At 48.1% G+C, this 15,689-nt stretch overlaps 1 protein-coding gene across 1 annotated transcript in view; it reads left to right on the plus strand.

Annotated features, from left to right (window-relative positions):
* Positions 1-15,689, plus strand: part of LOC115464549 — a 371,428-nt gene that overhangs the window by 67,734 nt on the left and 288,005 nt on the right. The window contains 2 exon segments of the mRNA XM_030194915.1: positions 7,277-7,410; positions 7,746-7,872. Of these exon segments, the coding sequence (XP_030050775.1) occupies positions 7,277-7,410; positions 7,746-7,872 (261 nt within the window).

Here is a 15,689-nt window from a genome sequence, read left to right on the forward strand (position 1 = left end):
CGTGGCTGTAGACGGTCGATTCAATGGGCTGGCCCCCTTCTTCTGCCGGGTTAGGGGTAAAGGTGGTAGATAGTCGGACTGGGTATAAGTTGGTAATCCCCGTCCTGCGACTGGAAGGGAGGACATTTGGCGGACTCGATTGGGGGAACCGAGTGATTCTCTTCACAACCCTTTTGCTCTTCCGTGAGGTTGTGGGGCCAGTTGACTCAGGTGAGCCTGGTCGGGATGTTTTTCCGGCATCCGATTCTGACTCGGAAGCCTCGGCGTTATCCGGACCCTCCGCCAGGCCCGCGAAATCGGGGTATATGGGGGCGTATGGCGGTGGCACAATGTCGTCTTCATAAGACTCCGCCGTAGCAAGTATCGGGGCCTTCGGGGGCACCTTTTCGGGCAAATCCTGAACTTTCCCTCGGGTTCCCTTCGGGGGTTTCACTCTAGGAAGTGTGTTGGTAGTACGGGGCGTGGTCTCTGTCCTAGCAATAGTAGCACTGGGCGTGGTCTTTATGGCTTCAATGCTAGGAGCTGTCGGCCTTACGGGGGCGGTCCCTGCGGCCTTCTGAACGGCAGCGGTTGCCGGGGTTTGGAGCGTGAAGGCATGGGTCGACAGGGCTTTAAGTTTTGTTTTCCGACCCTTTCTCTGGTTCACCACCATAAGGGCAGCTTTTTCTACCTTATGTTGGGCCCAGTCCGGCGGGTTCCGGACTACATTCAACCACGCTTCTATATACGGTATGTCCTCAGGGCAGCCAGGATTCCCTTCAACTATAACAATGTCCATAACCGCTGCCACCTTCTCATATTCAAATGACCCTTCCGGTGGCCATTCCGCGATCCCCAACCCTGGCCACATAAATTGACATCGCTGTATCATCCCGGCCCTACTACATTTATCTTGGTCGAACACTTCGCTAAAGTGCTCCGTCATTAAGTCTAGAGGTGTGGACCCACCCCCGCCCATCCTAACCTGAGTGCCAAAGGATAGGCCACAGACAAAGAGGGAGAGGGATGGTGGAGGAGTAAGGGGTCTCTTTCCACCGGACACAGAAGGGTCAACACTCGGCCTGACCGGAACACGGTCGCCCGGTCCGGAAATGCAAGCCCACTCACACACTTTCATACGCCACAAGAAACCCTCCCGTTCGGTTTCTTCGCCCGAGTCTAGTGAGTTTCGGGACCTAGTCCGTATTAGTCACTGGCTAAAAGAGGGTGATCACGCCTCTTCTTCGGTCCTTACTGGGCCGGTCACTACGTAGAGTATACTCGCCTGTCCGCCGGGGTCACAGGCCGCGCCGTCGTACGCGTCTCTCTCTGGAGTAAGAAAAGGTGCCTTGCCGGAACCACACAGCCCCTTTCCAGTCAGGCGGAATTGATCGGACCTCCTCCGGGAGATGGACGCTGAAATCAGCGGTGGCCACTCACCACCTTCTCGGGAGGGGATCGATGACCCGACCCGACTGCAATGGGGGAGGGGAAAGAATATAATCCGATTTCCCTTTTGTAAACACTCCTGGCTGGCTCGCCAATGAAGCAGCTAAGCGAATCAGAAGACAAAAGGCCAAATTGGTTCCAAAACAATGCAACTTTATTGCTAGCAATGAACAGCACTGAGTTCTCTCAGGATACTGTGTGTCACAAATCATCTGACAATTACATTTATACTTCCCTGCTGGGCCTGCGCATTAAGCCCCTTATACATCACAGTGGACATGCGCAGTAAACATTTGTAGTTCTTACAGTACACATTTGTAGTTCACAGTACATACACACGTCATAATACTGAAATGATACTGGCAAGGGAAACGAAACTTAGCATCTTCTTCTACACACACACAATGCTCCTTTCTAGCACAGGAGATAAGGTTCGTTAGGCTCAGAGATGCAGGGTGGGGGTGTCTACACCCTCCAAGGTCATTTATTCATATGACGCCAACGTGCAAGCTGGTCTTGTGTAAGCCTTGCTACTACTGTTACAAGCTATATGTCTAATAGCCCTGCATTCTGTCTTACATTAGTAAACAGCAAACTGGGTAAGGCACAAATGTCCAGTGCATTCATAAAGTATGGTCAAAAGGTAAAAAGCAGAGGTAGTATGCATAAGTATAAGTCCATCAGTATGCACAAAACACGAGGTTGTTCTGTTGGTCAGTAGTATTCGGGTAGTATCCGGCGCTCCACTCCTACACCATGAGCCCGTGACATGTGCGTATAGTCTCGCACTGCAGGATTACTCAACCGCCAGGGGTCTACCAAATTCAGCGTACTACTGAGGAACCCTAAGCCCTTCCCTTTGCCCATGGAAGCTCCCGCAGTGGGGCTTGATCTATCCTGCCGCCCATCCATTACCTGATTAAAATCCCCTAAGACAATCCATGGTGCCGATGCATGTTGGATCCCTAGCCGAACCAAGTGTTGAAAAAAAGAATGGTCATAAACATTAGGCCCATAAACATTAAGAAGAAAAACCTCTTGGCCCATGATATTCAACTTTAGTAGAATGTAACGACCTTCCCTGTCCCGTTCCACTACCCGTGACGTGCATTGCAGAGATTTATGAATCTTACCCCCGGAAGAAGCAAAATAACATTCTCCCACCCACCTCTGTTTAAGCTTTAGATGTTCAGCGTCGGTCAATTTGGTTTCCTGAAGGCATGCTATAGAGACCTTGAGGCATATTTTCAAAGCACTTTGGGAGGCTAAGTTCCATAGGTTTCTATGGAACTTTGGGAGGCTAAGTGCTTTGAAAATGAGCTTGCTTGTGGCGTTGTAGGGCAGATAGTATTTTTGTTCTCTTCACAGGGGAGGAAATCCCCGACACATTCCAAGAGATAATTCTGGGAATGGGAGAACTAGCCATATTCCCATCTGTCAATTGTCCAGTTAGAAAACTCTCTCCAAACCTTAAATGCCTCGGGGTGCCCAGCCTTCACACAGAGGCCATTCTGCAATAACGGTGGCAGCACGCGCAGAACTCAAAGTCAAATTTATTCTTTTCATGCATGGTACAATAGCTGTTCCCCTCTTTCCCCCCCCTCCACTCAGCTTTGCAACGTACTTGTACACTAGCCTTTCACCCTTCCCCCTCCCTCTCCTCCCCCCTTCCTTTCCCTTCCCCCCTCCCCCCTCCCCCCTTCCCATTGAACATATCCAAGGCGGTTCATGGGTTGACCTCAACCCACTAAACCATAAGAACAACCGCCAACGCCTTGCGGGCTCCTCCCTCCCTTTACAACTTCTATAATACCTTTATTCCACCATGTCCACGTCCCACTAAACCCTCTATAACATTATCCCAAACAGTAAACAGAAATATGCTGGGGTCATATTACCTCAAACAAAACCAGAAAGTGGTCAAACAGCACATATCCTATCTGAGCAAATAAGAGTAGTCACATTCACAACAGCGCTGTTCATGCTGGCTGAGCTTGTAACTCGTACGGCACACACCCAGCATTAAAATAAACTATCTTAGAAACAAAACTTAGCAGTATAGGTCCATGTGCTATGTCCAATCTTTCTCAGTACTCACAGCACCAGCGCAACTTGCAGTTGACTTTTGAATTGCCTATCTGGCTCCGCACCTCAGTAGCTATAGAAGAAAATCATCCCGGGCTTTGTGACGCAGCACTCTCGGCCTCTCCTCGTAGCCATTTCAAGGCACTTTCAGGGGAATTGTGGGATCTCCACTGACCATTATCAAAGATGCGAAGCTGTGCTGGATACCGCAACTGGAATCTATATTTCTGTTCCACTAATCGGGTGCATACAGGTGAGAACAATCGCCGCTTTGCAGATAGCTCCACTGAGTAGTCTTGGAACAGTCACAGAGGCGTGCCGTTATATCACGTCTCCTCCCTGCTAGCCCGATAGTGGCGTAGAATTAACTCCTTTTGAGCAGAATGGTGGAACTTCGCTATCACAATCCGTGGCCTCTGGTCGCCCGGTTTTTTTAATCCCAATTCTGTGTGTTCGTTCCAACTTCACCTTTCCGGTGTGCTCTGCCGGGGGCAACATCGCTTCTAACCAGCGCTCAAGCTCTTGGCGCAAATTTGCTTCTGGCACCGTCTCAGGGACACCCACAAACCGTAGGTTATCCCTGCGCGATCAATTCTCGAGATCCTCGAGCTTCATCTGCTGGGTCTTCACTAGCGCCGCTAAATGGGTCAGTTCCTTGCTGCCTTCCTGCGCGCCGTCTTCCAGGTCCGACACTCGAACTTCTAGCTCTCCCATTCGCCTAGCCAGGTCTGTGGTCAGCTGGGAAATACCCGCAATTTGCTCAGAGAGCTGCGTGAACCTCGGGTCTAGGGCATTCACCACCGCCGTCATTAAATCTGCAATTACAGACTCTGTGCACGCCAGCTGTGGGGCCTGTGCTGATTCCGCCATCTTTTCCTCAGCCTGTTTGGTCCGCTCAGAACCTTTCTTCCCCGATTTCGAGGTCATCGCACTGGATACTCGCACAAATTTGTCCATATAGATTGCAATAGTAGTTGAGACCAATATTAAAACAAACTCCACAGCAGAATCGCCGATGTTGTGGGATGGAGGGAGGAAGCCCTGAGCTGCTCCAGGCACTCACGTCTGGCTCCTCTCACGGCATCAAGTGGTCTCCACATTCAGAGCATTTAAATGATGTGCGCTTTGTATGAATCATTTTATGCTTTTGTAGATCACTATGCTGACGGAAACATTTATTACATTCTGAACATTTAAATGGTTTTTCTCCTGTGTGAATCATTTCATGCAGTTGGAAGATGGTTTTTGTTTTAAAACATTTCTCACATTCAGAGCACTTAAATGGTTTTTCTCCTGTATGATTCATTTTATGCAAATGCAGATGACTTTTCCGACTGAAACGTTTATCACATTCAGAACATTTAAATGGTTTTTGTCCTGTGTGAATCTTTATATGCTTTTGTAGGTCATTTTTCCGACAGAAACATTTATCACATTCTGCATATTTAAATGGTTTTTGTCCCGTGTGAATCATTCTATGCAGTTAGAGGTTGGCTTGTATTTTGAAACATTTCTTACATTCAGAGCATTTAAATGGCTTGTCTCCAGTGTGATTCATTTGATGCAGTTGCAGATGGGCTTTCCGATGGAAACTTTTATCACATTCAGAACATTTAAATGGTTTGCATCCCATGTGAATTTTTTTTAATGCTTTTCCAGGTCACTTTTCCGATGGAAAGGCTGATCACATTCAGAGCATTTAAACAGTTTTTCTCCTGTATGATTCATTTTATGTAGTTGAAGGTTGGCTTTTCTTCTGAAACATTTATCACATTCACAGCACTGAAATGGTTTGTGCTCTGTGTGAATCATTTTATGCTTTTGCAGGTCACTTTTCTGACGGAAACATTTATCACATTCTGAACATTCAAATGGTTTTTCTCCCATATGAATCATTTTATGCAGTTGGAGATTGGCTTTTGTTTTGAAACATTTCTCACATTCAGCGCACTTAATAGGTTTTATCCTGTGTGATTCATTTTATGCAAGTGCAGGTCAGCTTTCCTTTAGAAACATTTCTCACATTCAGGACATTTAAATGGCTTGTCTCCTGTGTGATTCATAGAAATGCTAAATAGTAGTAGTAGTAGTAGTAGTAGTGATGCAGTTGTAGGTTTCCTCCTGAAATATTTATCACATTCAGAGAATTTAAATGGTTTGTGCTCTGTATGAATCATTTTATGCTTTTGAAGGTCATTTTCTGACGGAAACATTTATCACATTCTGAACATTTAAATGGGTTTTCTCCCATATGAATATGAAGTTGGAGATTGGCTTTTGTTCTGAGTGGAGGAGTGGCCTAGTGGTTAGAGTGGTGGACTTTGGTCCTGGGGAACTGGGTTCAATTCCCACTGCAGGCACAGGCAACTCCTTGTGACTCTGGGCAAGTCACTTAACCCTCCATTGCCCCAGGTACAAATAAGTACCTAAGCCGCATTGAGCCTGCCATGAGTGGGAAAGCACAGGGTACAAATAAAAAAATATATATTTATCACGGAGCTGGGAACGCAGGTGGCGCCGTCATAGTAAGGGATCGCTCGCACTCGTTCCCCGTGCAGTCCACTGCCCTGGACCCCGGAAGAGGTCGTCTCTACCAGCCCTCTTCGGGGGCTTTTAACCCCTTCTGTAGCTCCTCCTGTTGCCAGCAGGAGCCTCAGGCGACGGGGTCCAGCCCCTTCCCTTGCCTCGCTCGCTCCCCGCTGGCCTCGGCGCTCATGCCCATCGGGGCACTGCGCCTTGCTTCTCTCACTGTATTCCAAGCCTCATTCTGGTGCTCCAATAACCTCTCTCACTGTATTCCAAGCCTTAATCTGGTGCTGCAATAGTCTCTCTCACTGTATTCCAAGCCTCATTCTGGTGCTCCAATAACCTCGCTCACTGTATTCCAAGCCTTAATCTGGTGCTCTATTAACTTCTCTCACTGTATTCCAAGCCTCATTCTGTTGCTCCACTAGCCTCTCTCACTGTATGCTAAGCCTCATTGTGGTGCTTCAATAGCCTCTCTCACTGTATTCTAGTGCTCCAGTAGCCTCTCTCACTGTGGTGCTCCAATAGCCTCTCTCTCTGTATTCCAAACCTTATTCTGGTGCTCCAATAACCTCGCTCACTGTATTCCAAGCCTTATTCTGGTGCTCCAATAACCTCGCTCACTGTATTCCAAGCCTCAATCTGGTGCTCTATTAACTTCTCTCACTGTATTCCAAGCCTCATTCTGTTGCTCCACTAGCCTCTCTCACTGTATGCTAAGCCTCATTCTGGTGCTCCAACAGCCTCTCTCTCTGTATTCCAAGCCTTATTCTGGTGCTCTAATAACTTCTCTCACTGTATTCCTCTGGTGCTGCAATAGTCTCGCTCACTGTATTGCAAGCCTCATTCTGGTGCTCCTACAGCCTCTCTCTGTACTCCAAGCCTCATTCTGGTGCTTTGACAGCCTCTCTCATTGTATTCCAAGCCTCATTCTGGTGCATGACTACAAAAAGTTGAAGCCAATTAGATTAAACCGAGGGATAATGGGCTAGATAGGCTCATACTGTCTCCTGTCCTGAATCTGGTACAGCTGCACTTTAAGAACACGGGAGTCCCTACCTATGACGTCAGCTGATAGCTTTGCGCATGCTCAGATACTGTCTCTACTTGGTCCAGCGTCTGCAGGGCTGCAAAAAGACTCCCATGAGAAGCAGAAAAGTTCTGTCTCCCGGTACTGGGAACCCTGTAAGTTCCAGTCCTAGTGCTGCACATGTAGAGAGGAGGACCTTTAACTAAGACCTTCAGGAATGCGATCCGCCTCCTCTCCTGTCTTTCCGGGGAAGAAAGGGAAATCTCCAGCCTGATCCATCGCTGCAGCTGCACAATTCAGGGGGAAACAGGAGAGAAATGACTGCCTTGGTTTTTGATCAGGTAAGAAGTTGTACTTTGTCCTCGTGTTCCACATTCTGGCTCATGCACACATAGGGTCACCATATTTGCAGGCACAAAAAAAAAGACAGGAAAAAATAAACATTTCTGCTACCTTTGCTAACGAAATATCATAATTGTTTGAGGCTTCTGCAGATGAGGACAGGATGGGGTGGGGATGGAGAAGACAGAACCCGCAGGGACGGGGACAAAGTCATTCTCGGAAGTTTCAGATCTTCTAGCTTCAGCCAGTAAAGAGACAGAAATTGAACTGCAGAAAAAAACATTATACAAAAGGGATCTCTTCTAACGACCCACACTGTGTTATCTTTACACAGTCATCAGTCACATTCAGTGATGTGGCTGCTTATTTCTTGGAAGTGGACTGGGACAGTCTGGGAGAATGGCAGAAGGAGCTGTACAAGAAGGTCATCAAGGAGATTCACAACTTCCTGATCTCTCGAGGTAAATCCGCGTATTTGCCATCTTTTCCCCACAAATACATTTGTTATATATTAACTAATTTGTATTCCTTGAGCACATTTTCTGTGTGTTTATAAGAACACTAGTAGAAAAGGCCCGTTTCAGGCACAAATGAAACGGGCGCAAGCAAGGTTTTGCTCAGAGTGTGTATGTTTGAGAGAGTGTGTGTGAGAGTGACTGTGTGACATAGAGAGTGAATTTGCGAGTGTGTGTGTGTGTGACAAAGTGAGTGAGACTGTGTGCGAGTGTGTGTCTGTGAGAGTGTGTGTGTTTGGGGTCCCTCCCTCCCACCCAGTTCCAGTGTCCCCCCTTCCTCCGTGTTCCAGGGTCGTCGTCCCTCCCTCCCTCTCTCCGCGTTCCAGGGTAGTAACCCCCTTTTTTTTTTTTAGTTTTTGTTCAGGTGGTACATTCCCTCTCGTCCCCTCCTCTGAATTCCAGACCCCTGTCTCTCCGCCGTTCCAGACCCCTCCCTCCCCCCAAGTTCCAGACCCCCTTTCCTCCATCCGAATTCCAGATCCCTCCCTCCCGCTTTCCGAGTTCCAGACCCACCTCCCTGCCTCCTTCCTCCCTCCGATTTGCAGAGCCCACCTCCCTGCCTTCCTCCGATTTGCAGACCCCCCTCCCTACGATTTCCAGACCCCCCCTCGGAGTTCCTGACCCCTGGACCCCCCTGTCGCGACCCTCTCAAGCCCCCCCTTCCCACCGCCAAACCTCCCCCACCGCCATCGCGTACCTGTGCTGGCGGGGGACCCCAACCCCTGCCAGCCGAAGTCTCCTCGGCCACGCGGTTTGGACGAAAGACGTGATCAAGTTTGAATCAGTTTGTGCTTGTGCGTCTGACGCACGCACACAAACAGATTCCAACTTGATCACATCCCCTGGGTTTTCGGCGTAATGCGTCCAGTGACGTCAGCTGGGGCTTCGGAACCCAAAGTTACGGACACAGGCAGCCAGGCTGATAGGGAGGTGAGTAATATTATCTATATAAATAATTCTCACCTTGAACATTCTGAAGCTCACTCTGTGGCAGGGACACACTGAAGCCCTGCACTGTTGGTAGGCTAGGCTGTCAGCACCACTCACTGTCACTCATGCACCACTCACTCTCAGTCATAGACCCACCCACAACCACGCCCCTTCCGCACATAATTCGCAGCCCCAACGTTCTAAATGAAGCTGCAACTTCCTCTTGCATGGTGGTGTAGATCAGAATTTTTCTTTTTCACCCAGGACTGTATGCCCCGCCCTCGCATCACAACGCCGTGACGTTGAGGGTGGAGCAATGACAAATGACGAATCGCATCGCACAGCAGCCCTGCCCTCACGTCAAAACATCATGACGTCGAGGGCGGGACATGAAAAAACAAACGATAAAACGATGTACTGCGCTGCGCAATGCCAGCACCACGCCGTCCTTCCAGCCTACCGCCCATGGAACAACGAAGCACAGACACAAACGGAGGGACGCCCCTTCCAGGCTCCGAAACCGCAGGGGAGAGAGAAAGCATCGGAGCCGCGAGGAACAGCAGCGTTGGTTGCTGCGGTCAGCACCTCAGGAGGCTGGAGGAGGACGGGGAGCGGCCGCCACTGACAGGAGCACAGCGCAGCACCACTTAAACATAAACAGATTTGCATGCTTCACATCGTCCACACTGCCTGCTCAGCGCAGGAGACAGAGGCGTCAATGCGTCAGTGTCACGTGAGATTCTAATTCCTCTCTTCCTTTTCCTTGGGTATTCCTCCTCTTTTTCCCTCGCACTACTTCCTCTGAACCTTCTAAAAGCCCTACTGGGCTACAGCATACAAGTATGTGAGCTACATCACGTCCTTTTGGTTTTCTACCTCGCAATGGATGATGACAATAAATAGCTTAGGAGTGTTCTCAACAATATCGAGAGGAGAGGAAGAACCAGTGATTATAAACATAGCAATTCTCGCCATTGCCACCACAGGCATAGCTGTGGGAGGGAGGGACCCTGGACCCTGAAGCTGGGAGGGGGGAAGGGAATAAAAAGAATAGGGGGAGCCCGGGAGACGGAGGGGGGGCCCCTGACTCCCACTCTCATTCTCTCACACACACACTCTCATTCTGACAAACAGCCTCACTCTATGTCACACACACTCGCACATTCACTCTGTCTCTCTCACACAGTCACTCTCACAGACACACTCTGTCAAACATACACACTACGATGAAAACCATACTAGCGCCCGTTTCATTGCTCTCAGAAACGGGCCTTTTTTACTAGTATAGGATAAGACGTTTCATGCTGAGTCAGACCAAAGGGCATCTTAGGCTTTTCCTGTCTTTTAAGAGATTAATGCTTAACCTAAACTTTTCAGCAGCATCCCTCAGTATTATCGGCTTCATATCACGTCTAATGGATGCAAGCCTGGAGTTACAGGGTGGCAAACAGGGCACTCGCCCTGGGCCCCCATACTACAGGGGGCCCTAAAACCTCAGTGAAGGCATTTGTTTCCTCATCACAGACTTTCCAATTGTAAAAAGTGAACTTTAGTTTCCGCCCTGGGCCCCTGAATGTCCCAGATAACAGGGCCCTAAAATTAAGGGCTTGACTCTGATAATCTCCCATCCAACAGGAAAGACGCCACTGCTGCAGGTCAGGCAAAAGATGCTGGTCTGTATTAAACCAGATCCTTCATACATGCCTCTCTTTAACCTGACAAAACTGGTACGGCATAGAGGATTTATCTCTGATGACTCCTAAAGAATCACAACTTTAGCACAAAGGTTTGATATGTTAGATCTGCACAGGGATTAATTTCTGGGGGGAACAGCCTGGAACAGAGCACCAGGGGTATTTTGCACTGGTTGAGGGAAGAGAAGGGAAAGGGGTGACCCTGGAACAGAGAACAGTCACTGTATTTCCTAATCCTGCCCCATTTCTCCACTTGCTTCTAACCCCAGCTCCTCTTAACTCGCTCGTCGCTCCACAGTTGCACTTCCCATTTTGGCTACAAATTAAGCCCTGGATCTGTACATAATTATATTACACCTGCAGGTAACCAGATGTCACAGATCAAATATTCTCTTTCTGCCTCTCATGTCCTCTAGGTAGAGCTATCTTTAAAACCCAGAGCTTGGACTTCCGGTTGGAGTATGAAGTAGCGAAGATGCAGGAAAGAGCTGCTCCGGAGCGCCTCAGATTATCTGCAAGTAATACCCCTGTTATCCCTCAGAGTGGATTGAGAGATTTAATCATTGGCATTGAGTGTACACTAAAGAAGCCAGAGGAATTAGTTCCAGTGGCAGATGGCATCTAAATCGCTGCGGAAAGACCCGAACGAGAAAAGCCGCACCAGTGAAACTAAGATGGCGGATAGGGCCATGTCGCCAATGCCTAGCTCCCTATGGGCGGCAGAGATTACGGAAGAGGTAAAGGCGGCGGTTGAACAGGTGGTGGGGAAGAAGCTGCAATTAATCCTGGACAAACTGGAAGGATTAGATGAGCGGCACGCAACGATGATAACAGAGTTACAAGCAGTACAGCAGAGAGTGGGACACGCAGAAGAGGATATCTTAAAAGTCTCGGAGGAGTAACCACGTCTAAAGACCTGACTCGCAGAGGTAGAAGCGAAGTTGGAGGACTTAGAAAATCGCTCCCGAAGAAACAATCTTTGCCTAGTAGGGTTACCGGAGGCACTGCCAGAGTGGGATTTGTGCACATTCCTAGAAAAATGGCTGCCTAAAGCACTCGCAAAAGCTGAGTTAACGGGATCCCTCCAGGTGGAGAGAGCACACAGACTGGGACAACGGCGAGAAGGATTGGGACAGGCCTAGAGTGGTCATTTTCAGGATCCTCAATTCGAAATGCATCCTGTAAAGAAATCACCTCGTTTTGCTCAGTATAGAGAAAAATGGTTGCCGCTAGTGTCATATTTCTGCTCCATCTCATGATGTGTGGTGTACTAGGTGTATATGCCCTATGCTCTGTTTTGCAACTTCCATGCCTCCTCCCTCCCCCTTTCTATTTTATTTTCTCTTTTTCTCTTTCTTTCTCTTTACTCTTTTCATGCTTCTCTCAATTTGGACTTGGTTGTTGTCTCTTGTTTGTGAGCTCGAGTATTGCCATGTGTGTTATTGAGCATTTCAAACTGTATTGTGAGCTCCTGTTTATTTAGCAAATTAATAAAGAAAATTTAAATATATAAAGTGTTAATTCTGCAGGCTCTGAGAGCGGGACAAAAACTTGAAAACCAGGACTCACGAGTACTCTGCTTTCAAGACTTTTCAACCAAAGTATCCATAGCGCTAAAGAATTTAGCTCCTTTGTTGCACAAAGCTCTTTGGTTTGAAATATAAGTTCAGCTTGCTATACCCGGCTAAACTCAAGATGATTGATAATGGGCAAGCTATATTTTTTGATCGAGTGGAAGAGGCAAATTTATATGTGGACAGAATGCTGGCTGTCAAACAAGCGGGCTAAGGATTTGCAAGTAACTGGAAAGAGGAGGAATTGAAGCAACAGGACAGGACAGATCTTGTGGAAAGTTCAACCTATGTTTGAAGTTGTACGGAATGAGTTGTCGGAGTACAAAGATTTAAAAAAAAAATGGATTTGGGAAACATCGCCGAGATAATTGCAGACACCGGGACATTGTCGCAGAAGATGAGGGCTTGAAATTGACTTTCGTATGAGGCCGAGAAATGAGGCCTGTGGGGGCGGTGAGCTTTAGAACTGGAAGAGGGAAGGGGGATATGATAACCAGTATTTTTAGGGCAGCGCTCCAACCACTGTAAAGCGGGAAGTTATGCAAAGAGGCATAAGAGGGATGAGGATAAGGGTGAAGGGGATTGGTAGGGGAGGGATGGAGGGGGGGAGGGGAAGGGAGGAGGGGAAGGCGGGAGGGGGGAGGGGAGGTCAAGGGAACGTCCTGTATGCATGCTGTGTACTTATTGTTTTGGGACAGGAACGGAAGTTAGATTTAGAGGCTGATTGTTATGGGGGAGTGGAGGCTGGGACACTCTTGAAATGGGGATAGAGTTTCAGAACAACACTTTGACATGGAATGTTCTAGAATTGAAAAAGGTGTAACATGACTACATTGCAGGTGATGACATGGAATGTGGGGGGCATACACTCCCCGGTCAAAAGACAGAAGATATTGAAAACTTTGAATGATCGAAAGGTTTCAATAGCATTTTTGCAAGAAACGCATCTTTCGAGAGAAGAACATTCTAAGTTGAAGCGATGGTGGGTAGGAGAATTGTTAGAGGCTCCAGCAGTGGGGAAGAAGGGAGGAGTAGTGACCTTAATTAGAAAAGGTCTCAATGTAGACATAAAGCATGTAGTGGTCGATCTGGGAGGGAGGTATGTTCTGGCCTCAGTGGTACTAGAACGGTAATCATTATTGTTACCGTGTTTCCCCGAAAATAGGGCATCCCCATAAAATAAGACCTACCAAGGTTTTTGGTGCCCTTGGAAAATAAGGCCTCCCCCGAAAGTAAGGCCTACTGGTAAGTAGGGTCGCCCCCCCCCCCCACCCGAGATCGCCGGGCCCCCCTCCGTCGCTCCGAAACTAACCCCCACCCGAGGTCGCCCCCCCAACCGAGATGGCGCCCCCACCCGGTTTCCGGACCCCACCCCCCTCCGTCGCTCCGAAACTAACCTGAACTTAAGCCTCCTCTCACTTTCCTTCCAGTTCGCAGCAAGCAGCAGCAGCAGGAGGGCAGGCCACTCCTTCCTTCCGTGTCCCGCCCTCGCCTGACGTAACGTAACGTCAGGCGAGGGTGGGGCACGGAAGGAAGGAGAGGCCTGCCCTGCTGCTCCTGCGAACTGGAAGGAAAGTGAAAGGAGGCTTAAGTTCAGGTTAGTTTCAGAGCGACGGTGGGGGGTGGGGTCCGGCAACTTCGGGTGGGAGCGCCATCTCGGGTGGGGGGGGGCGACCTCGGGTGTGGGGTTACCGGTAGTTGCAGGAGCGACGGAGGGAAGGTGGGCGGGCCAACCGTGTTTCACCGAAGTACTAAGACATCCCCTGAAAATAAGACCTAGCGCCTTTTTGGGTGCAAAAATTAATATGACAGTGTCTTATATTCGGGGAAACACAGTATGTAACATTTATGCACCAAACATCTATGAAAAACAGTTTTTTGCACAAATAATTCACAAGATTCATGCCTTGGGGGACATACCAGTCTTGGTGGGGGGAGATATGAATGATGTGATGGATCCTTCGTTAGACAGATCTAAACCGACGGGGAGAGAATTGGCCAGAATGGAGAGAGGCATTTCTAGACTGTGTTGCTCTGGAATTGGTTGACGTGTGGAGAACACTGTATCCTGTGGAGAAAGAATTTATGCATATTTCTAGGGTTCATTTAACGATATCTAGAATAGATTACATTCTGTCGTCACGAGAGCTATTGACAAAGGTGGAAGAAGCTCAGATAGGCCCAATAATGATCTCTGATCATGCTTGGGTGAGAGTGCAAATAAGGCTGGGCATTTGGGGCATGGCGCTTTCTGGCTTTTTTATACCGGGACAGTCAATATTTGCCCTTTTTGGTAGACAAATGGCATGAATACAGAGACAATAATGAGCAACACAGGGAGGATCCAATTCTCTTTTGGGAGTCGGCAAAGGCCGTTCTCCGAGGAGAAATTATTTCCTATGTAGCCTTCAAAAGGAAGGTCAGAGATGGGGAAGTGATAAGATTGGAGAAGCAGGTGACAATTCTTAGGAAGCAGTATGAGCGAGGGCACTCATTGAGAATCAGGATGCAATTACTAGAGGCGCAACAAGCCTTAAATGAATTATTGCAGGAAAGAGCACAGAAGTCGAGCATGCATTACAAATATCAGTTATAGATTTGCAAACAAAAGTGGGAGGTTACTGGCTAGGTTAGCTAACAAGAAGGCTAGTGTTAGGAAAATACTCACAATGATAGATGATACAGGAGAGCGGGTCCATACTGATGAAGGAATAAATTCAATAGTGGCAAATTTTTTCAGACAACTGTATAAGCCGCAGGTAGAGATTATGATGCCTAGTGAAGCATATCTTACTAGCATGGAGTTGCCACAGGTGTCGGAGGAAGAGTTGGAAGTGTTGAATGCACCAGTTGCCGTAGAGGAGGTAGAATGGGTTATCAAGCAAAGTAGGTTAGGTAAGGCAGCGGGGCCAGATGGAATGAGACCTGAATTTTATAAAATCTTAGGCGCTGAGATTAGTCCATTGCTCACTATGGTATTTAATACATCCATACAATAGGGAGGCTTGCCTGACCATCTTAATAGGGCACAGATTAGTGTATTGCCAAAACTGGGTAAACCAGTAGATCGCCCTGACTCATATAGACCAATTTCACTACTAATTGTGGAGGCTAAGTTCTTGGCCAAGATACTGGCAAATAGACTATCAAGATTTCTCCCTTCTTTGGTAATAGAGCCACAGGTGGGATTCACCTGTGGCAGAGTGATTGCTAAGAACATGCGACGCATATGGGTGGCGTTAGAAAGGGTGAGGATAGAACAGGCTCCAGCTCTGCTAATAAGCTTTGATGCCGAAAAGGCATTTGACAGAGTGGATTGGAATTTTCTTTTTGGAGTAGTGAAGGCATATGGTATTGCTGGTTTCCTTGCACAGGCATTAAAAGTTCTATATACTGAGCCCAAAGCGCAAGTATATGCCAATGGGCTACTCTCTGAGTGGTTCCCGATACAGAGGGGAACGAGGCAGGGATGCCCGTTATCACCGCTCCTATTTATCCTCACACTAGATCCCTTATTGAGAGAGATTCAAGGCAATATAGATATTCGAGGGGTCAAAATTAGAGG

The sequence above is a fragment of the Microcaecilia unicolor genome, chromosome 3 (genome assembly GCF_901765095.1).
Source record: "Microcaecilia unicolor chromosome 3, aMicUni1.1, whole genome shotgun sequence".
Taxonomy (NCBI): Eukaryota; Metazoa; Chordata; class Amphibia; order Gymnophiona; family Siphonopidae; genus Microcaecilia; species Microcaecilia unicolor.